At 36.8% G+C, this 23,691-nt stretch overlaps 1 protein-coding gene across 19 annotated transcripts in view; it reads left to right on the forward strand.

The window, feature by feature from the left end:
• Nucleotides 1-23,691, forward strand: part of lrrc7 (leucine rich repeat containing 7) — a 178,276-nt gene that overhangs the window by 86,608 nt on the left and 67,977 nt on the right. For all 19 annotated transcript variants that reach the window (XM_044130270.1, XM_044130273.1, XM_044130272.1 and 16 more), the window contains 3 exons: nt 16,557-16,759; nt 21,850-21,967; nt 23,226-23,304. In XM_044130270.1, the coding sequence (XP_043986205.1) occupies nt 16,571-16,759; nt 21,850-21,967; nt 23,226-23,304 (386 nt within the window). In that variant the 5' untranslated portion in view covers nt 16,557-16,570. The remainder of the gene's footprint in view (nt 1-16,556; nt 16,760-21,849; nt 21,968-23,225; nt 23,305-23,691) is intronic.

Below are 23,691 nucleotides of genomic sequence, written 5' to 3' on the forward strand. Positions count from 1 at the left end.
CAGATTACTCCTGAGAGATCCTGGCATGCAGAGAAAGAACATGCCTACGCCATGCAGAAAACCCCCCCATAACTGCGACATTATGCAGACCTCTCTTCAACTCAGTTCACTTTATTTGTCCCCATGCAGCAATTTTAAAATGCCACGAAAGGCAGAGATCATTAAACATCATTGGAAAAACAGCAGTCACTGCTCAGACTAAAACATTGTTTCATTATTGGATTATATGCTGTTCATGGTACTAACGGACAATATGGACTTAAAGTTTTATCAGTTAAAAGTGACAATAAGGACTATTTACTACTAACTATTACTGCGACTCTGCAATTATAGCCAGGCAAACACAAACATTCCCATTTATAATGCGTTATTTTGGACACTAGTCACACATTTGTATCACTAAGCTGCACCCAAAAGCAACATTTAATTATATTTTCAAATTTATTGATTTTTATTTATGGTTTCATTAAGCAAAAAGTCGAGAAAAATTTTAAAAATGACAGTTCTAGAGGGTTCCAAGCATCATTAATTAGTTTTAATTGTAGCAATAAATCACAATCTTATCACAATAATAAATTCATCACGATAAATAATAAACAATGTGATAGTAAATTATTTCCTAAATCTGTGAATGCACAGATGCCTTTTGATTGAATATTTGACGATTTTGATCCAAAATAGTTGTTAAATTTTAAACATTTGTATTAATTTCTTCGTTTCGGTTACTCGGTGACGGAGTTAGAGTTTAATAGATGAGGAGCTAACCGCCTTGGCTGCAAAGTTTGTATTTTTATTTAGTTGTCAAACAGGCTTGACAGAAACAAATTGGCTTCCTCAAACTCAGAAAAGCAAAACATCGGCTGCCGATTTCTGAAATATTTCGTCATCAAGCTGTAAAAGTAAAACGTGAAATTGTGATGAAAAATTCTCATTAACACAAAATAGATCCGATAACTTAACTTAAGATTAGTTTATTGTCGTTGCACAAATACACGACAGTGAATTTGGCAACTGGAGTATACAGAAAAAAATACTGAAAAACTATAAATAGATACACACAAATGCACATATAGACATTAAAGTGTGTATATGCATGTAAAATAGATCTAGAATAAGTATTATACAAATAATAATGTATTGATAAATATATATGAGGCAGCAGAAACCATACTTTGCATTTTCAGACTGTCTGAGTGGGTGGATAACATTAATATAATGTAATAAGACGTAATATGCAGCAATTTTAATTTCATAGCAGCTAAAATGATTCCAGAAATGGTATGGAAATGTAAAAATATCTCAATTTTGCACAGTTTGGTTCAGTTTTAAATCACATTTAAGAGTAAAAATAACCGGAAAATCCAATTTTGCTACATTTATCTTCATCTGTTACTGAAGTATGAAACATGTTTTGCTGGTGTAGCACAATAAAGTAGTAAATATAAGCAATGAAAGCAGCCGAGTCGTGACTCAGCAGCGCAGGTAAGTGGGAGTGAAGTCTCTCGCTCCTCCTGGCCATCTAGCCTCACTTTGCCTCGTTTAAAGCAACATCTCAGTGGCTTCGGCACGACTTTAAAACATTTTCCGCAGCCGCCCCGTGTCGTGACTCGTTGGTTTCCCACCGGCGGATCCTCACAGATCACACACCCCTCCTGTCTCTGTCCAGACAGGGAACCTGCTCGGCTTTACTCTGATCTGCAAAGAGAGTCGTCTGCTCCGTGTTGCTCCAAACACATCGCTAAAGACACCTGCTTCACTGCAGAAGCACAAAGTATTACCAAGTAATTTTGGTTTAATTTCTAGTCCAAATATCTTAGTGCACTTGATGTTTACAAGTAATGTTTAAGCATGATTTAGGAGCCTTTTGAAAATCAACAATTCCTTAATACTAATGAAAAGATACTAGATCCATTGGGATATTTTTCCACTTATAACAAGTTGTTACAAGTGCAATAATGTAAAAAGTTAGTTTTTCAAGTGTACTAAGATATTTTCACTAGAAATTAGACCAAGAATACTTGGTAAAATTTTATGTTTTGTTGTTAAAATTTTAAAGATCAGAGAAGAAAAGACTGAAATGAGAATGAGAATATCTTTTCAAGTGTCTTTTGTGCTCTATCCTAAAAACTTTAAAGGTTAAAAAGCGAAATGGTGGATGATATGTCGATATTGTCAGGTGGAGAAACATCAGCACAACATTAATGTTCTAATCGACCAACATGTTTTAACAAATGTTTTTCTGCACCTGTTGCACATTCTTCATGTCTCAGATTCATATTCTGCAACCATTTAAAATGTTTTTCACACAGGGCTCTCCAAACATTTTGTTTAACAACAAAAACCCAACCTAAAATAAAGAAAATACCTGATTTTTATTGTAGGTTGTACTGTATTAGGGTCTTTGTTGAGGAGTAAATTTCCTCCAAAATCATTTGAACTTTTTCTGGAAAAGTTTTCAAAAGAATTTTTTTTTGACATGCGAAATTCAAAAAATTTCCAAGTTTTTTGATATTTAAAGATTTTATTTTCTTTCTTTTAAATTTCCTTGATTTTTGTAGAAAATTTCTGAGATTAGTCTCAAAATTTCTAAGTTTTTTGGTAGATATTTACTAGTTTTTTTCCACTATAATGGCCCTAATAGGCTGTAGCAGATTTCGAATGTTTCATGTATTAAAATAAAGACGTCTAGTTTTCAGTTCATTGTGGGTTTGATTGATTAGTTTTAGTATTAAGACGTGATTTGGGTCACTTTCTTTCAAAATCTTTCTGTATTTAGCCAAGTTTAATAAAGAATAAAAGCTGATTTGAATGCAGCAAAGTTTTCAGTAAAAGTTTTCTGGTTTTACCTTTTGTCAAAGTTTGGTTATAAAAACCAAATACTTTGTGCTGTACTTTTAACCTGATTACAAATTAAAAGTCTCCATCTGCATCTATGGGACAAATTTTTATTATTTTTGAATTTCATTTGGGGGCCGCACAAATTCAGTCCAAGAGCCACAAATGGCCCCCGGGCCTCCATTTGCACCCCTGATTTAGCCAGTTTTCATAACAAATGACTTACATTCATTAGCTGTGCGCTGGTAAAGCAAAGCTGCCATTTTAATTTATTTTTACTCCTTAGAACCAGTGTTGTAAGATCAAAAGTACAAAATTATTCACGCACCGGCAGAGATTTGTTTGTTCCGGTTCGCAGGATCTGTTGCGCAAACTCATTAGGTCTCAACAGCTGACTCCCTTTTCCTCGCACATTTCACACCTGCTTCCAGTAACACTGCATCTACATAAAACGCTCAGCTTTTCAAAACATTAAACATTACGGTTTGCTTCCCCTCCCGGTCCGTTCTGCTCACCTGGTGGGGCCGTTTTGGCACTAGCCGCTAAAAGATAAGCCCAGAGCCCGTTCTCCTTAAGTAGGGTTCTATGGTAATTTGGTGGCAATTGAGTCTCTGGTTACTATGGCAACTGTTCAATTTGCAAATTTCATGGCCTGTTAAAGAAAGCTTTCGGGATTAAACATACTAAAGGCTGTTTATGCAAATGAAAGCTGAGTCGGAGCGAGGGCGGAAAACTTTCACATATGGTACAATGTTGAGAAAAAATGTTCTTAAAGGGCCGGCTGCGCCAGAAGGTATTGATACAACAAAACTGTTAAAATATAAATAGTTTCTTAAAATTAAGTAATATTCAGTCCCTCCAGGATTTCGTGATTCTTTTTGTGATTTTTACAGTAAATATCAAAATGTTTGTGGTATTAATTTAGAAATATTTGCGCTTTTTATGACTCGCCGTATCACTATTTATTATAACTTGACATCAAGTGAGGCAGAATTAGCTGTTGGGAGAAGTAAGAAACACTGCCACCTGCAGGTGGGAGGAAACAGTCCCTTAGGTCCGATATTTTTCAAAAGTTTTGCCAAAAATCTGCAATAAACTCCAAATTGTTAGCGCAAAAAAAGTGTGTGGATTTGGTGATTTTTGTGTGAGGAGGGACAGGTTGATGTAATTTGGCAATAAAAAGATAAAAATTGCTTTTATCTGAGTAATAAAATAATATTTAAGCACGCTGTTATCTTGCCGGCTCTATTTGTGTCCAACTCAAGGCCCGCGGGCCAAATATAGCCCGCCATAAATCTTTATGTGGCCCTTTAGACTCTAAAGTGACACGTAAATAGATCCGTCAAAATAACAACGCGCTTAAATATTATTTTATCACTCTAATCAAAGCAGTTTTTATCTGTTTACTACCAAATTACATCGTGGAAATTCACATAAAATCAACAAATCCCTGCACTTTTTCCACGCTAATACATAATTGTGAGTTTATTGCAGGTTTTTGGATCTAAGTGATTGTTTACTCCCACCTGCAGGAGGCAGTATTTCTTACTTCTACGACAGCTGCTTCAGATTTACTTGAAGCAGCTGGATTATTTATTTATAATCCATAATGAGTCATAAAAAGTGCAAATATTTATAAATTAGTATCACAAAAACTTCCATTTTTATTGCAAAAAATCACAAAAACAATCACTAAATCCTGGAGGGACTGAAAATAATTTCATTTTAAAGATGTATTTATATGATAACAGTTTTGTTTTATTAATATATTCTTGCACAGCCGGCTTTTTAAGAACTTTCATGATCTTGATTTGGCCCAAAATGAAAATGACTTTGACACCCCTGCTTTAGCCACATAAAGAGCTACGGTGGGCCGGATTTGGCCCCCGAGCCTCGAGTTTGACACGCGTGTGTTAAAGTGACCTTCAGAAACAAATATCTCTCTGCTGTTTTTATCAAAAGAGAGAGAGAAAGAGGAGTGACAGAGGCAGCAGCAGGTGATAGATGGAGTGAACGCATGAATAGAGATGCAGACAGTCATGCAAGGCTGTCAGCTGGCAGGAGGAAAGAGGGATTGGCTCCTGGCCAGAGAGAGAGAGAGAGAGAGAAGAGAGAGAGAAGAGAGAGAGAAGAGAGGGATGGCAGAAAGATGGAGAGGTTGTTCCAGATAGCAGCAGGTCTCACAGTGTGCACTGAGAGAGAGTTTCAGGTGAAGGTGAACCTGAAACTCCATCCTGGTTTCACCATCCTGAAGGTTTGGCAGCATCATTTAAAGCAGGGGTGTCCAAAGTGCGGCCCGGGGGCCACTTGTGGCCCTTGGACTGATATTGTGCGGCCTCCAACTGCAATTCAAAAAGGATACAAATTTGTAGTTGCAGATAGAGACCTAATTGGGAAAAACTGTTGCCAACATTATTTTCTTACTGAAGAAAATGTAAAGTACAACACAAAGTATTTGTACAAAAGTTTTGAGAAAAGGTAAAACTAAGAGACTTTTACTGAAACGCTGCAACCAAGTCAGCTTCTGATTTTGTGCAAAAATGTGATGAACATGTTCTTACAGGCAGCAGTTCTATTCTAATTAGTCCCAGGATGCATAATAAGCCACAGATTTATTGTCTCAATCCAGATTGTTGTGATTGTCCAGAGAAAGTGGTTTTCTCTCCTTTAATACCATTTAAGTACCCAGACTTTATTCAGATGTTGCTTCATTGTTTATTTGGGGCTTAATATTTGTGATTTTACTTTGCATGAACCAGATACACTATAAAAATCTGTAAATTTTTAATGGCAACCATGATCTGTTCAGACTCCTGTGTGTTTGTTTGGTTTCTGTTTAGATTTCGTCCTTCAGACTCTGAATTTTGGCTCAGTTTTTAAATAAGTTGTTTGGGCAGCAGTGTGTGAACATAATCTAAAAAAACACTTTGTGGCTAAAACAGCTTCTCTGTCTGTTATCTGGGTCTAAAGTTGGCAGCTGCTACTAATTTAAGTCATATCTTTGCCAAACAAGTGTTTATACGAGCTGCGGTTTTTTAACAACTTCAGTGGAGTTTCTTGTTTTTTCCAGGTTAAAATTTGGTGAATTTGAAATAAAAGCCAAAGATCTGATATTATTTCAGATTAGGGTTAGCAATAAATCACCAACAAATATGTTGTATTTCTCACTTTGCTTTGATTATTGTGAATCAGATGGACATTAGAGACATTTGTTCATTTTGTGTTGAATTCAGAATCAATTAATCGAGTTTTGTTGTATTGCACATTTCAGCAACAAGGCACTTTTAAAACATAAAAACACAAAAATACAAAATCGTCAACAATGGAAACATTACATTTTGCCCAGTGCCGTTACTACACATAAAAATAAATCTGAAAATAAATCTATTAAAGGACCATTTTTGCTTTTAAGATTAATTTTTACGTTTGGACAAATATGTTGTACTCATTATCATCCTTTGGAAGAAAACTGGTGAATTTTCTTGACCTCTAATATGCTGAAATGCCAATAAAATGTTTTTGTTGAATGATAACTGCAGTAAATTTGGACTCTTGCGAGTTTTTGCTGTTTAGTTTGACATTTTTAGGAAATCAAGCAGAACATTTGCTTGTCATGTGAGTTATGATGCATCTGACTCTACATGGCGTTGCTGTTTCATCGTCACAAATGAGTCGTTCCTTTACAGCATCTGTGTCAAACTCAAGGCGCGGGGGCCAAATCCGGCCCGCCATATTTCTTTATGTGGCCCTCTGGACTCTGAAGTGACACATAAATAGAACAGCGTCCTTAAATATTGTTTTATCGATCTAATCAGAGCAGGTTCTGTCAATTTACTACCAAATTACATCATGGAAATTCACACAAAATCAACAAATCGCTGCACTTTTTCACACTTAATTGTGAGCTTATTGCAGATTTTTGGATCTAAGTGATTGTTTACAGTATTTCCTTCTTCTGCTAAACAGCTGCTTCTGCCTGACTTGATGTCAACTTATAATCCATAATAAAAGCGCAGATATTTCTAAATTAGTACCGCTTTGATTTTTATTGCAAAAACTCACAAAAAGATTTGCTAAATCCTGGAGGGACCCAAAAGATTTTCAATAAGATTTAATCTTAAGAATTGATCTATATTTTAACAGTTTCATCAATACGTTCAGGCTCAACCGGCCCCTTTAAGAACATTCACGACCTTGATCTGGCCCAAAATTAAAATGAGTTCGACACCACTGGTTTTGGAGTCTAGAGGGCCACATAAAAAAGCTGCGGCGGCCCGGATTTGGCCCCCGGGCCTTGAGTTTGACACCGTCGCCTTGCAGGCTTGAGGGGGCGTTCCAACTGTTTAACGCCGTCATGCATGAGCTGAAGTGGCAGCGCTCCGTTTAGCGGATCGCTGCTTCAGGCTGCATCTGGGAATGACGGGACAAAAACACAAACCGCAACTTTTCCTTTTTCCTCCTGTAATAAAAATGTAGTTAAAGCACATTTTTTAGGATCTCTAAGAGGCTGAGAAAGGTCTGTTTCAGTTTTTCAAGTGCTTTTTTAATATTTGGCACGTTTCAATGCTATTTTCCAGTTATGAGACAATCTTTGGAAGAGAGATTGTTCAAGAAATGCAGCTCAGCTTCGACCACAAACACACAGATCTGACACAGGAAGGCGCCGTTGATCAGCAGGATATGAGGCGGCCTTATCGCCAGATTTGAAGATGACTGTTTTATTGCTCACTTAAGAGCAATAAAACAAACAAAGCTTTCCTCTGTCAGCTTCCATCGTTCAGAAATAAGTTTTCATGTAGATTATTGTTTGCAGAGATCAGTTTTCCTGACATGCATTGTCAGTTTGAAAAGGAGCAGATAGAAGACACAAGATTTTTGATTTCGTAAACATCTGGAGACCGTTAACCTGATGTGTAGGAGAAAATAATGATGTACAATAACGTATTTAAAGCTTTCAATTTTAGCTGTTAAAGCTGCAATTCCAGTTTTGATTGAATAAAGATGCAATCAAGCTTGTGTGAAAACTTTCCAACCCCAAAATGATCTGCTTGTGCAGAGGAAGAACGTGTTTCTGTGTGCAGAAATGATAACATTTGACACCATTTATGGATTTATTTTAAAGTAATACGAGCTGATAAAATCGCCACAAGATCAACAAGACAATAAAAAGAAAACAGGGCAAATAGCAGCAGCCTTTCCGTGGAGCGTCGACGGCAGAAGTTGGAGCCAAGAGTCGTTTCACTGACAGACTTCTTTCTTAATTATAATTTTCAGTCATTGTTTACGTCCGGATTTACCTCGTCTGGCTTCTTCTGGTGCCGAATTATGATGCAAATCTCATGGAAAACATGAATACGTGCAGAAAAGAAATAAAATTTGGGTCGTTTGGGTTCTTTGTGAATGTGATCCATCTGGTTGATGTTTTTGAGTTGCTTTGACTTTTAACCTTTATTGTTTTAAAGAAAATTCAGTTTTCTTACAAATAGCGTTTTACATGTCCGCTCTTCCTCCGACTTCATTTAAACCGCTGGACTTTCGTCAGAAATATGTGTAACCGATGATGTCATCGAATGAAACGATTGGATCCTCACTTCCTGGTTTGAATTAGTGATGATGCATCAGTTTATATTTATTATTTATAAGTTTGATCGTTAACATGTTAATAAGTAAAAGTGTCTGAATACCTAATAAAAACAGCATTTATTTATTTATGAGGAGTGAATTTACACCATTTCTGAGGTTGAAAGAAGAAACAAAATAGGATTTAACTATTTTTTTTTATAAATAAAGTCAAAAAACTTACTCTTTTAAAAAAAGGATTATCAACATCAATAACTGTTTAGCACAGCTTATTGTCTAAATTATCATGAACTTAGCGAGCAACAGGCCTGATTTCAGTGTTACGACTAAACTTCAACCTTATTCAGATTTACATTTGTAGCTGTAATTTTAACTTTTATATATTTTGTGTATTAGTGGTCTAAACCTGCCACTAACAAAAAAACTGTGTAAATAAATCAAACGTGAAAGAAAACATGAACCGAAACTGAAGCACTGCTTCATTTGATTTTGTTTAATTTGTGTTCCACTTGTGATATTATGGTGTCATTAATGTAAGAAAAATATCTGTTTTATGTCGTTTATGGAGAAAAGCAGCTAATATGACAGGTTGTGTCATAACAGAAGACGCAGAGGTGAGAGGATGTCACTGAGGGCGATGAACAGTGAAGCATAATCTGTAAAAAAAAAAAAAAAAAAATTATAATATCTCTTCAGTAACAATAAAACAGTAAAGTAAAATTTTAAAATTCTTGAAAATATGTATTGTTTACACAAATAAATAAAAACAGCAAGCGTACGGCCATCTGGAACGGTGGACTCTGCTCAGTATCTGAACAATACGGAAAACAATTAGGGACATTTGGAAAAAAAAAGTCAAAACTGTGACTTAATCATCTGAGATCAAAACTCAGAATTTTGAGACTAAAGCCAGGACTCTAAGAGAAAAATACGTAATTTTTAGATCAAAGTCAGAATTGTGAGGAAAAACACAGAATTCTTTTCAGTCTAAAGTTTATTTTTAGTTTTTACCTTAAGCTGAAATTAAAGTCTGAATTCTGAAAAAAAGTCAAAATTCTGAGGAAAAAAAGTCAAGAATTCTTTTTCATTTTTTTCATTTGGCTCTAATCTTCTTCCGTAGATCCAAGACTCCAAAATAGATTTTTGGTTAGATCAGTCCCAGCTCTACGAGTTTGCCACTTTGTTTAAAAGCTTATTTAGAAACTGCATCCAGTCAATGTTTGCAATAATTATGTTAAAACAAGAATATAAAAACTGTTCTGCCTGCCTGATATCAGGAATCTATGGTAACGCAGTGGTTAGCATGAGAAGGTTTTGGGTTTGAATCCCGGCTTGGTTTTTCCTACATGTCCAAAATCATTTCTGTTAAGTTAATTCATCTCCAAATTATCAGTTTCCACTTTCTGTCACAGTTACTGAAATAAAAAAAGTGACTTTCTATGGTCTGTTGACCCTAAAAAAAAAGCAAGTTTGTCTTTCTGGACACTCGACTCCTGGAAATTAAAATATCATCTTATTTTAGATACATTGGCAGCAGCGAAAAAAGAACGCATTATTCCTGATTCTAGATGGTAGATGTGTAAGATGGGAAATGAAGGAAAGAAACAAAAATACGTTAAACACAGACAGACACAGAAGGAGCTCTGCGAGAGCAAGAGGAGCCAGAGAGGGATGATAGACGAGAAAGAAAGAGAGGAAGAGGAGATGTGCAGAAAGAACTGGGCCACTGGGCACAACCCAAGATAAACAGAACGAGAAAAAAAGACGAGTGGCCTGGAAATGGGGAGGAGAAAGAGAGACACAGATGAAGACTTCTCACTGTCGTTCAGAAATAGTTGGAGGACTGAAAAACTTGATCTGGAAATGTTTGAAACCTGCTAAACATTTGTTTGAATTTCTGAAAACTTTTAGGAAAAGATGTAAAACTATCAAATGTCAAATGTGGAAAAACACGGAAAGCATGAATGTTTAAATTATTACTGGCTCTGGTTAATATGATAAAGTTCATTTGGCCAAATTGATGTTAAAATAACATTCAAAAGCAGTTTTGTGTGCTTCAAGTGATGTGATTGCTGCTGAAAATGTCTTAAATTCAGGTTTTGGTTTTATCTTTGATTTCTAATTTCATAAATTGTGATTGCATCATAATTTAAATTCATATGGTTGTCCAGACAATTATATCTAAAGTCAAAATTTTACAAATCTGCTGGAAAATGTATGTTCATACACTTTCTTGCTTAGAAAATGTATGAACATAATTCCTTTTTTTAAGTGTCTTCCTGAGATTATTTTGATTTTGAATTAATTTTCTGTAGTTTAACTGAATGAAAATGAACTGAAATACTCTAATCCTGTAAAATTTAAAGAATTGTAAGTTTAGATTTTATGACATTTTTGACATTTTGGATCTTTCTAGCTAATCTTTGTCCTCAAACTTGACTTCAGTTATGAAACTGGGTCAAAGGTCAGATACATTTCACTCCTCACTGTTGCCGGGAGACGGAATGTTGACAGCTCAAACTTTCCCCTTAAAATGTTATTGTCTTTTAGATAATGTAAATGTTAATACATTCAGTTTTTACTGTTTATTGCTGACCTTAAAAAAAAATTAGGACGTAATTTATTGCATTTTTCATTCCTGAAAAGAAAAGAAAAATTATGATTCATTGATTGATTTAGAAGATTTACTCAATATGATACCAACTTATAAGAATTTGTATCGTGTGCTGTTTTATTTCATACCAATTTCATATTAAAATGAATTTCTGCTTTTAATACAGGATCCATTCTGTTTCTAGGTTTTGATTTATTTACTTGTTAAAGAAGCTTTCGATTTAATTCCAGCCTTCGTTTTTATTGGTACAAACTTTCCAGCATTTAAATATTTGATTTTTTTTAAATAATTGTCTGGATAATAAAGACACTAATCATTAACAAAATGCACCGTTACTCTTGCTTGTAATATTTTTTCCTGTAGAACTGAAGAAACTTTAACAAATCCCCTCACCACAGAAACAGCGTAGCAGAAAACTTTGGCAGCTTTTGAACCATAATAGCTAAATATGTTAGCGTAGCTTGATAAATGTTGATGCTAAATTATTTATTGCTTCAAGCCATCCAAAGCAGAAGCATCCCAAACTTTTATCTCGCTTTAGAACCTGAAGTCTGAAAAACAATTTTAGTGTTTCCTGTATTTGTTCATTCATGCGTTTGACCATAATTGATTGCCATATTTTAGGTGCAGGTAGCTGTCAGCTGCTCTGCTTTCTGTGGCGTCGGCTCGTTGTTATTTTTAGTCGCGGTGCTTTGAGGGTCATTGAGTTTTTACAGACGTAGCCACCTGGAGCCTTGCTGCCTGCCGGAGCGAACCAGCTGCGCGTGTGAAAACACTCGGATCCTGGTTCACTCGCACCGGGTTTTGATTCCGTGAGAAAAAATATTTCTCTTAAAGAAGCAAAAGACATTCCTGCTCATTCTTCATGACAGATGTGTTTTCTTCTGTTTTGTTTTTGCATGGATTGGGCCATGAATTTGTCTTCAACCAAAACTACTTTTACTGACATTTTTTCTATGGAAGAGGATTAGGGCCAAAGGGAAAAAGAAAACAATAATTCTGACTATTCTGAGTTTAATCTCAGAATTCTGACTTTAATTTCTCAGAATTGAAGTCAGAATTCTGATAAAAATTTACAGAATTCTTAGAAAGTCTCAATTCCAACAATAGGAAAGTTGGACTTCTGAGGGGAAAAAAAAGTAAAAATTTTTAGATTAAAGTCAGAATTTCGAGATCAGAGGCAGAATTCTGAGAAAGTCAGAATTCCAACAACAGGAATGTTGGACTTCTGAGGGAAAAATTTTGAGATTTAAGTGAGAATTTTTAGATTAAAGTCAGAATTTTGTCATCAAAGGCAGAATTCTGAGAAAATTTGAAATTATCGTCAGAATTCTGCCAAAAAAAAAGTCAAAATTTTGAGCTCAAAGCCAGAATTCTGAAAAAATTCTCAGAATTTTGGGAAAATTTTTCCAGAATTCTGAAATAAACATCGTAATTCTCAGAAAAAAAATGTCTTTTTCCTGTGGTCCTAATCCTCTTCTGTACTAACCAGATCTTATCTGAAGAAAACTTTGTAATGAAATTTAATGTTGCATGAGTTGTTGGGTGAGTAACGACTGGCTTGCAGCAATTTCCAAACTAATAAACATCATCACACCTCTGCATTAGGGAGCGTTTCCCTCACCGTTCAGTCTGGACTCTCGTCTATTTGTCAACTGGTTTATCCACTCAATGTTACCACACAGAACAAACTAACTGCATGTCACACCTATTCATCCATTTCTCATTGGATTTTCATTTTTATCCTCGCCGTCACTCGCCAAGAAATCATAAAGTAAGTGAGCTTGTGTGCCTGGATGCCTCTGGTTCTCTCGGTGTGTGTGTGTGTGTGCGTGTGTGTGTGTGATGGTTTAATTGTGAGTGATTGCAGGAGCCCGGCTCAGCTCTGATTCAGGTGCTATAAAAGCGTCTGGTGTAGCCGGCTCTACTTTAAGCGCCACCGAATGTGGAGCGGTCGCCCACAGAGTGAGCGCTCCTGTTTTATGACAGAGAGAGTGAATAAAAATACACCCGGCTCCCGGGAGACGGTCTCCATGGCAGCAGTTACTGTGGCAACAACAGGGCCGCACGTGAAGCGGTGGCTGTCATGGCGCTCAGGGGAATTCACCCTGTCAGGCTGCTGGAGGACAGAACACACACACACACACACACACACACTGACAGAGAGAGAGAGAGAGAGAGAAAAGGAGTATTTGTTTTGAAAAACAAAGATAAGAGTGAAAGATCACTAGAGGTGACAAACAGGAAGTACACAAATATCAAAACGCTAACTGCTAACTCGCTTTTGTTGAGTTTTTCCTCAAAATTCTGCCTTTGAGCTCAGAATCGTGACTTCAAATCTATTCAGTTTTCTGTATTAGTTACAGTTTATCTGTAATCTAACCTATATTTACAGAATCACACAAAATATTAGGTTTCTTTTCTTTTACTTGAGTAATTTTATTGTGAAGTATCTCTACTCTTACTTGAGTGAAATTTCTGGATTTTCTATCCACTGAGTGAAAAACAAACATGTTTTAACCAAAAATCCACCAGACACAGACACACACCCACAGTTTTTGTTAAAGTTTATAAGTTTTTTATTGAAAGAAACTGAATTGTAAAATTTTATTTTGCCTTATTTTGTTATTTTTTGTTACTTATATGAATTATTGTTATTTTGGTCCTTAAATTACCAAAATTTCATCTGATGATGTCATTGTTAAACATTAAATGATTGATAATTTGATGAGTTACTCTGTACTTGTGTAGACGTTTTGCCAAATCCATTTTTACTCTTATTTGAGTCATTTCTTTGTTGGCTACGTTTTAGCTTTACTTGAGTAAAAATACATCGAAGAAGTTCTACTTTTACTTGAGCTTTTGGGTTCAGTGCTCCTCCAGTAAAAAGCCTTCGGTTCACACAGGAAGTTCTTCTCCGTTGCAGTTACCAGAGTTTTGACATCGGGGTTTGGACTTAGCCATTGTTGAGCTGTTCTGTTGTTTCAGTTTTTCCTCCAGCAGCTGCTGCTTTTCTGTCAGGATTGGCTTTGTTCTCTGTAAAATATTCCTGAGAGCGAATACTCCAGTTGCTGCGATGCTGCATTGCTGCTCCTTCAGTTTTACCTTCGGTCTCTCTGTCCTCTCTGATGATTGCCCTACTTGCCTATTTTCTGTCTTTGTTGCCCTGTATTTTCTTAATAAGTCCCTCTTTTTATTGCATTAGAAACATTTTCCCTGTTATGCCATCAGTTGCCATTTATTTGCAGTGCATGACATATAAGACAAAAAAGCCGTGTATTAATGTTTAGCTGCATTCAGACACTACTTGTGTTTCCATTACAAATGTGTTCAAAACTTTGTAAATATTCCCCTAATCTTGAAATAAACACAATTTTGTAATTGTGGCGTTTATATAAAATAAGCAACCCAATTATTCATGCAATTTACAATCCTTCTGCTACTTCCTGTCGTCGTCTTCTTCATGGTTTGTGCCAGTAGCAACATGTGACTTCTGTGATGCAAAAAAGTGTTTTCATTGCAGCTTGGTGAAGATTTAGTCGCTTGTTTTAAGTCAATAATTCCTTAAATTTCATGAAAAAGTACTTGCTTCATTGTCAGATAAATTCACTTACAACAAGTGAAAAATATTTTGTTGTAACTTTATTCATCTGCCAGTGGAACTAGAACTTTTTCTACAATTTTAAGGAATTGTTGCGTCCTGTATCTTGCTTAAAAATTGCATGTTAGTTAGTCTTGTCTTATTTCAAGTGTACTGAGATATGTGCACTAAAAACTAGACAAAAAATATTTGGTAAGATTTTATGTTTTTTCAGTGTAAATGGATTTCACCTATAATGTTATCAGCAAATGCTTTATAGAATATAAGTGATCAAACAAGCATCATAAAGATAAATAACCTAGAGGTAGGCGGATCACTAAATCATCGAAATTAAGGAATTATTGACTAGAGAAAAATACTTGATATATTTTTAGCAGACGGTCCAGCAAGTCAACAGTTTCCATGTTTATCAAAGCAGTAAATCTCCAGGTTCAACGCCGACACTGACACTGATTGCAGTTAAGGAAGAAGTCGGGTTGCATCTTCTTCTTCTGCCCCCATGACTCCTTCTTCTTCACATCTGATGATCAAAAAACAAAATCAAGGCGGCACTTGGACATGATTTGACCATTGTTCTTTTCAAAGGATCCGGCATTAGAGCCGTTTGGGTTTCGTGAACGTTTTGGGCGTGAAGCGATAAATCCTGGTGATGAATCCCCGCTGGAGGTTGTTAATATGCATGCTTAGCCTACTTCTGCCATTCAGCCAGCAGCTTTTCAAACGCAGTTGTGGAAGAGAGTGATGTTGTCGCAGAATCACAAAAGATCTATTTTAATTATATCTCTGGTGTAATTATACGGCTTGTTGCATGAAAAGAGCGATTGTGTGCGTCTGTCGAGGAGTCGAGCCTCAGCCTGCTTTGAGCCGGGTAACTGGTGGTTTACGGCGGTTTTCTCCGTCATGCATCTGTTTCCCAGTTTTACACCTCATTTCAGGCTCTCTCAAATACAGTTTGGTGTCACATTTGTGCCCTGAAGGTTCAGTTAGTGAGTGTGTATTTATTAAAACCGTCACCATGTTGTGAAAGACAATCTTTGAAAGAAACAAGTTGCAGTTTGCCAAAATGCAACGTTCATAATAAGAGCCAGGAGGAAGGTCTCAACACTGTCAATCATGGTTGTGTATGCACTGCTCAGTGTATAATGGTGGAGAAACAACTTACTCTTCCAGGAAAACATCATCAGTGGCTTTGCTACCTAGCATAAGCATTTGTAGCAGGTTATGTTGTCATGAGCCAGCTGTAGCTTAGCAAAGAATAAGCCAGAGGGTGAGCGTGAGAGTGATTGACAGCGCTAAGATCTGCCTCCTGTCTCCAATTGGTTATTTCTGGTTAGCATTTGGAGAACGCTAACCAGATTTTCCGTCTCATGTACTCGTCCCACTGGCAGATTATTTCACTTGTAACAAAACATTTTTCCCACGTTATGAATGAAATAATCTGCCAGTGCACTGGAACTTCTTCATCAATATTAAGAAATGATTTATTTAAAACAATCTCTTACATTTTGCTGTAAAATTACTTGTAAGTTAGTTTTGTCTTTTTTTAAGTGCACTAAGACGTTTGCTCTACAAACTAAGCCAAAATTACTTGGTAAGATTTTGTGTTTTTGCAGTGTACTGTTACTAAGCGCCAATCCCAGATTATCATAACCAAGACAGAGTCCCAATGTAATTGTTGTATTTTAATGGTAATATTTTTAATGTGAGAATTTGCACTGAATGAAAAGTTAAAGATTTATTTTTAATTTTAGAGTCAAAGTGTTTCTGTTTAGTTTATGCTCTCACTCATCAAAAAGCCCCCAACAGTCTGAATTAATACAACTCAAATATACCTTATGGCTTTTAACACCAGCTCAACCTTTTTTTTGATTATCTTTTAAAATATATCTATAAAATTAAACAGCTCCCATCTCTTTGTTTTTACAGTGCAGTGTCTGGAGATGACCACCAAACGGAAGCTGATTGGCCGGCTGGTGCCGTGCCGCTGTTTCCGTGGTGAAGAGGAGGTGATCTCAGTGCTGGACTACTCTCACTGCAGCCTTCAGCAGGTCCCAAAGGAAATATTCAGTTTCGAGAGAACCTTAGAGGAACTCTACCTGGACGCCAACCAGATCGAAGAACTACCCAAGGTGAGCTCCTGTTCACCTGGTTTCTGTTCCTCAATCTAAAACCATTTCGTATAAAGTCATGTTAAACTCATCTTACAAGTAGCAGCTTTTATCTTGATTAGTGGTGGAACTTTGCAGGTATTTCTAATCAAATTAATGTAATTGATTTATTGAATTTACCCTATTTTTCAGACTATAAGCCGCTACATTTCTCCACGCTTTGAACCATGCGACTTATAGCCCGGTGCGGCTTTTCTGTGGATTTTTCTTCATCCACCAGGGGGCTCTATAGCAGGAAGTGAATCATTGGAAGTCAAAATGGGAAATCAAAGAAGAAAGTGCTCATTTTCATTTAGAACAAGCACATGCTAGCAGCAGGCACGACGTTTTCAAACTCATACCGGCTCATCAGGGAAACCACACGAAGTAGTTCATATGATCCCGCTTTTAAATTGAAGGCTGCACATAAAGTCGGCGTGAACGAATCCATGGTTGGCGTTGGAGACGGAGGCCCGAGTCCTTAATATATCCAGCAGATTTAAAACCGACAGGGCGGAGATACCAGCGGCTTATAGCCAGGTACGGGTTATGTATGTAGGTTTTCCAGTTTCTTTTTTTTTATTTTTTTTATTGTAGATGCGGCTTATAATAATGTGGTAGTAATGAGCTCTATAGTCCGGAAAATACTGTAATCATATTTTAATTGGAAATCACATATCAACAACATAAGCTACATTTTGAATTCTGAAACCTATTTGTGCTGCTGAATTATGGTATTATTAAGGTTATTCAACCATCAGATTGGTGTAAATTACATTATACTGATTCATTTTCAAATGTTTCAGGAACTTTTTTATATACATTTTAATTTTTTTTTCCTCAGAATTAATTTCTTTCAGGATTCTGACTTTTATCTCAGAATTTTTACTTTAATCTCAGATTAAAGTTTTGCTCTCTCATTCTAAGCTAAGAGTTATAATTGTGAGGAAAAAAGTAAAAACAAAATTCTGAGTTTAGTGTCAGAATTCTGAAAATAGTCTCAATTCTCAGAAGAAAATTAGAACTCTGAGGTCAGAGTTTTGAGAATAAAGTCAAAATATATTTAATTTACTCCATCCTTTCTGGTGGTTCAGATAAAAACCAGCTTATGATTGAGAATCCTCCTTCTTTCAGCTCCTTTGGTTCGCGGTTGGAATAATTGGTGGTGTTGGTATCCCGTTCATCTACGACGGAAGGATGGAGGTTTTTCTGTCCCGACCCACTTGGAGGAAACCCCAAAGCAGAAGCAGAAAATACTTTAGGCACCGTTTATCCCCTCTGGTCTGAGAAATGAGCCGAAAAGTGTAGCTGGGGGAGGAGAGGGGATGGTTTACTCTCCTGGATTTCTGTGCAACTTGGTTAGATATTCATGTGTTTGAAAAGTCTAGTTAAAGTATTCACCTAGATGAGGATCTGTATCAAGACTTAAAACAACTCAGTTATATTCAGGCTGAGCAAAGAAATTTCACATTGTAATCAAAATGTGTCTCTGCTGCAGATCTTCAGAGTTTAACTTGTAAAGAAAAAAGTGAACATTTTCTTCCACTTCTTTTGCTTTCGCCGCAAAAACGAAATCGTTCCAATAAGGCAACGCGACTTACAAGTAACTTTTCAGCAAGACAGAGGAGCTTGTCTAATTCCTTAAGATTGACGAAAAAGAATAGTTATGGAAATATGTCTTGAGTGAATAGAGCAAAGCATCTTTTGATCAATGTTAAGGAATTATTGACTTGAAACAAGCCTGCAGCTCTCTGAAAAGTTACTTCTGTTATTTTGTTTTTCTTATTTTAAGTGTACTGAGATATTTCCACTAGAATTTATTCCAAAAATACTTGGTAGGATTTTGTATTTTTGCAGTGGTGCTTTTTCGCGAAGCTCTCGATTTACCGGTCGATCTACGTTCCCACCCTCATCTATGGTCATGAGCTTTGGGTCATGACCGAAAGAACGAGATCGCGGATACAAGCGGCCGAAATGGGTTTTCTCCGTAGGGTGGCTGGGCTCTCCCTTAGAGATAGGGTGAGAAGCTCAGTCATCCGGGAGGGACTCAGAGTAGAGCCGCTGCTCCTTCACGTCGAGAGGGGCCAGTTGAGGTGGCTCGGGCATCTGGCCAGGATGCCTCCTGGACGCCTCCCTGGTGAGGTGTTTCAGGCACGTCCCACCGGGAGGAGACCCCGGGGAAGACCCAGGACACGCTGGAGGGACGATGTCTCTCGGCTGGCCTGGGAACGCCTTGGGATTCCTCCAGAGGAGCTGGTGGAAGTGGCTGGGGGGAGGGAAGTCTGGGCCTCCCTTCTGAAGCTGCTACCCCCGCGACCCGACCCCGGATAAGCGGAAGAAGATGGATGGATGAATGGATGGCAGTGGTGTCCCATTTTCACACACTGAATTGGGGGGAAAATAAATGTCATTTTTTGGAAAAACACTGGAAATTAACAGATTATTTCAAGTCGGGACTTCTTTAAACTCTAACTGTTTTTATTAATATTTTTGCAAAGAACTGTAATTGTAATTGTATAACCTTTACTGTTTATTGACCAGGTCTCTTGTTGGGAAAGAAATTTTTAATTGCGATGGCACTTTGCTGGTTAAATAAAAAAAAATGCTTCATCACAAGAAGTCCCAATTCGATGTGCTCTTAGACTTGATGAACTGTGTGACCCAACGCAGAAGAGTAGCTCGGCCTTGTGGCGGCACGCTCGGCGCCCTGCAGGTCGAGCAGCGGCTCAACGGCCTCCTAATATCTCAAGGAGAATTAAAGGTGCTGTTTATAAGCGGGCTGTCACATGTATTGGTATTCTGTCCTGGTTTAAATGACAAAGATGGTGAATTGGATTTCTAAATTTAGCCTGCCTGGATGGAGACCAACTAATAGGTCTTTGTGAGAGGCAGGCCAAACGTGCATTTAACTGAATAAATAAAGAATCTGCTCGGCCGTGACAACGTGTGCCAAGATTGTGTTTAGCCGCTGATTGATGGGCCTTTATAAGTGAGTTGGACAGGCCTTTTCATGTGTTTGAGTATGGCCCAGTGCGAGCCATCATTTTCACTTATTTCAGTTGCTGAAGAGCCGGATGTGACTGTGGCAATGCTGCTAAGATTTGGACAAATAAAATCAATACAGACGTTTGATTTGTCCACGACATCAACCAATATATTTACTATTTAAAGGGAAAGTGTGATGGAAAATCGACATTTTTGAGCTTTACATCATGTTATAATGGGATTTTTCATCAAATGCATGCATGTTTGAGAAATCCTTTAGCAACCGTTAATCTGTGCAAAACACCTGAGGGATCCTCCTTCAGACTAGCCAGCAGCAATTAGCAAACACCTGGTGGAACCGTTCATCTGCTGAGCTCGTTATACGAGCTGCTTCTCAGAGAAACGCTGGGAAAAACGTTGACAGAGGGTTAACAGAGGAGCCCTGTTGTGATGACTTCCTGAAGGCGGAGTTTCAGGAACAACAGAAGCTTCTTAAAGAGGCAGAGGCCCAATTTTAAGGCTTTTAATTACAGAATCAAATTTCTTATGTCATATTTGGTTTATGTAGCATTTTTATAAACAACTCAAGGTAACATAGTGACATAGGGTGACATAAGGTAACAGGATGGAGTAAGCAAGGTAACACTTGATTGTGCTATAAAATGTGATTTATCTATTTATGTATGTATTTATTTGTCTATTTATTTATAAATGTATTTATTTATAAATTTGTTTATTTTCTGTCATTTTCTTAATTTTTCCATACACGAGTCAAAAAAAAAAAATAAATTCACCAAATGAACCAATTTCTTCAAATTTTGTTTCATTGCAATAAATAAATGCTACAAAAATTGACAATAAAATTTAATAAGTGAATCAGATTTTTATTTTCTTACTGGATAAAGCGAGCTCTGTGCACTCGCATTAAAAAAGTTTATCCCCATTTTTGGTTCAGAAGATTTCGTCAGTCCGGTCGGTTGATAAAGAACTGTCATTATTTCCTCTTAATTTCAGGTTTGCTTTCTTCCACAGTGATTTTGAGTGATTTGGGCAATTTTGCATAATGTATGTAGATGTGCATATTGGTTTTACGTGCCGAAATCGTATGGATTATAGTTTAGTGTGAATTCTGCTGGGAGAAACAAATTCAGAGACTGTTTGAAGTAAATTAAATTACCTGAAACAGTGGAGAGATGAGGAAAAAGTGGAAAAACAACCAACCAAATGTTAAAATGACCAAAATCTGTTTGGAGGTTTGAAAGTCCCAGTTGAAATGTTGGTTTGTGCCTTTTAGTGAGACATTTCTTCACTTATTTTTAAGAAAATTGTTAAAGATTTCACCATAACTTTTAGCCAGTTTCTCATCTTCATATTTCTTTCTTTTAAGGAGTGAAAACTAATTTGTAGCAGCTCTCAAATATAAATCCTTCAGGCTTCCTTAAACACCTTGCAAAGTTTCTAATAGGCTACTAAGAGATTATTGTCTTAATAAAATAAATAAAAAAGTGAGATTTGGTTTTAAAATATTTTTTACAATATTTGAATTGGGTTTATATTTGCTTTATTGCATTTTTAGCAACATTTTTTTGGATGACCTTCTTTTGAGAAATATTAGTTATCATTAGCAATTAGTATCCATTTGTGTTCTGTAATACTCAACATTTTAATACGATTACTAAAACATGGAATACTTAACTCCACTGAGTCAAAACTGTGTTTTTATAAATTAATTTTCAGTGATACAACATATTTGTTGATGAATTTAGTTACTCAAACAGTCTTTTCATAGTATTTAGAAAATTTTAAATGTTCATCAATGCTCTTTTCACCATTATGTGTGCTGCATTTCCTCATTCATGATACTGAAGGCTGCTTCTTTTTATTACTCTTTTGTCCTCCAGGACAACTGTATGGGGAAAATTAAATCTGCATTATTTATGGGAAGAAGCAGCTGAACAGACCAGCTTATCCAAGCCTGCAGCAAACTTTCAGTTCTCTCTCTGGTTATGTGGCGTTCTGTTTGATGTCTGTTTGACTTTTTCATGCGATTAAAATATTCCTCTGTTCTCCATTGTTTTCTCTCACAGCAACTCTTCCAGTGCCAGGCCCTAAAGAAGCTGAGTTTGCCCGACAACGACCTTTCCAACCTTCCCACCACCATCGCCAGCCTGGTTAACCTCAAAGAGTTAGACATTAGTAAAAACGGTAAGGTGCAAAAACAAATAAGTTGGCTAAATTTACAAAACGATCCGTAGTTGTTATATTAACCTTCCAAACCTCTCAGGTCTTCCGGTTCTGGAACCAAACATTAAGAAACAGCATTCATCTTTTATGCACCACAAATCTGGAACAAGCTTCCAGAAAACCTAAAAACTGCTGAAACACTGAACTCCTTTGAATCTATACATAAAACCCCACCTGTTTAGAATTTCTTTTGAATCATAATAAATGAAGCAATAATCACATTTTGAAGTGTAACGATGGTTTTTGATGATGGCACTCAACAAAATATAAAGTTTGCTGCTAGCTTCACGATTGGTGGCTCTATGATGTTTTTGACTACTTTTTTTTATTTAAAGCACTTCGAATTGCCTTGTTGCTGAAATGTGCTGCTGACACCTTGGATGTTATTGTTTACATTCGGAAGTTTTGTGCATGCACAGAAATTTGGAGGGCAAAAAGACCAGACTTTAACTTACGATGGAACGACTCCGTTAAACTGGAGGCACGACTAGTTTAGTGCTATGCGCCACAGCAAAGGGAAAAATAATGCAGGAAAAACCGTTGCAGAACAACTCAAAACCGCTTTTTTCTCGCTCTGTGTGTCGGCTATGCGACACACAGACTCGTTGCCATGGGAACTGACAACAATGCCGCTTTATGTCTCAGGCTTCAAACATTTCCCACACAAAGAACAGAACATTCCGTACCTTACGGATTTACGTTTTTAGGTTTGATGTTTGTTTGGCGATTATTAATAAGCAATACCTGTGGTAGATTAGCTACCGATGCTAATAGCTAAGCTAACACAGCGGTGGTTAATTAGCTAATTTAAACACCTGCTCTACTGATGATCTGTCAGAGTTAGTGTTTAGGTTTCCTGTTTTGTTTTTGTAACTGAACCAAAACACAGAATTCTGCAGCACATCTACATGTTAAGGTTTTCATAGTCATGCTAGCATAACTACCCTACTTTCCTCACTCTCGCGGTTTTCTTTCTGACCTGGTTATCTACTTGTGTTGCAAAGCACTGCGTCAGGCATACGTTTACGTTTTAGAGCGTTGTAATGATAACTTAACAGCTGAAACCAATGCTAATTATCATTAGCCAGCAGCTTTTTGCCTTCCAGCAGGGAGATTGGGGCAGGATCTTGGATGCATGACATCACACTGCAACGGGTCTTTACAAATAAACTTGATTGATTGATTGATTGGAACTTGATATTATGATTCACTCCAACAGGAATCCAGGAGTTTCCAGATAATATAAAATGCTGTAAAGGCCTGTCTGTGGTAGAAGCCAGTGTCAACCCCATTACCAAGTAAGATCCGAGTGCTTTCTATCTCTACAAACCTGAATCTTTCTCTTTGTCCTGGTTTGGTTGAAACAGCTGCAGCTTATTGTAATGCTTCTACTTAGCACCTTGGGGAAAGTCTTGCTAAATAACTCAGAAGTATCTTTAAAATAAGTTTCTTTAACTTCCTGAAGGAGAAAATGTTTGTTTAAAGCTTGTAGACATAAAATATGTACACTTATAACCTTGATATTGAAGTATGAATCCGCCGCAGGGTTTACAAAGTTCAAAGTTTTTAAAAGCGCATCAGATTCATAGTCAAAGGAATTTTCTGAAAGTTTTAGTAGAAACGTTTGATGGCTGTAAAGTAAAAAGAAGATGTTTAACTTACCCATGCTTTAGGTGATGATTTAA

This window comes from Gambusia affinis, linkage group LG10 (genome assembly GCF_019740435.1).
Source record: "Gambusia affinis linkage group LG10, SWU_Gaff_1.0, whole genome shotgun sequence".
In the NCBI taxonomy this organism is placed as follows: domain Eukaryota; kingdom Metazoa; phylum Chordata; class Actinopteri; order Cyprinodontiformes; family Poeciliidae; genus Gambusia; species Gambusia affinis.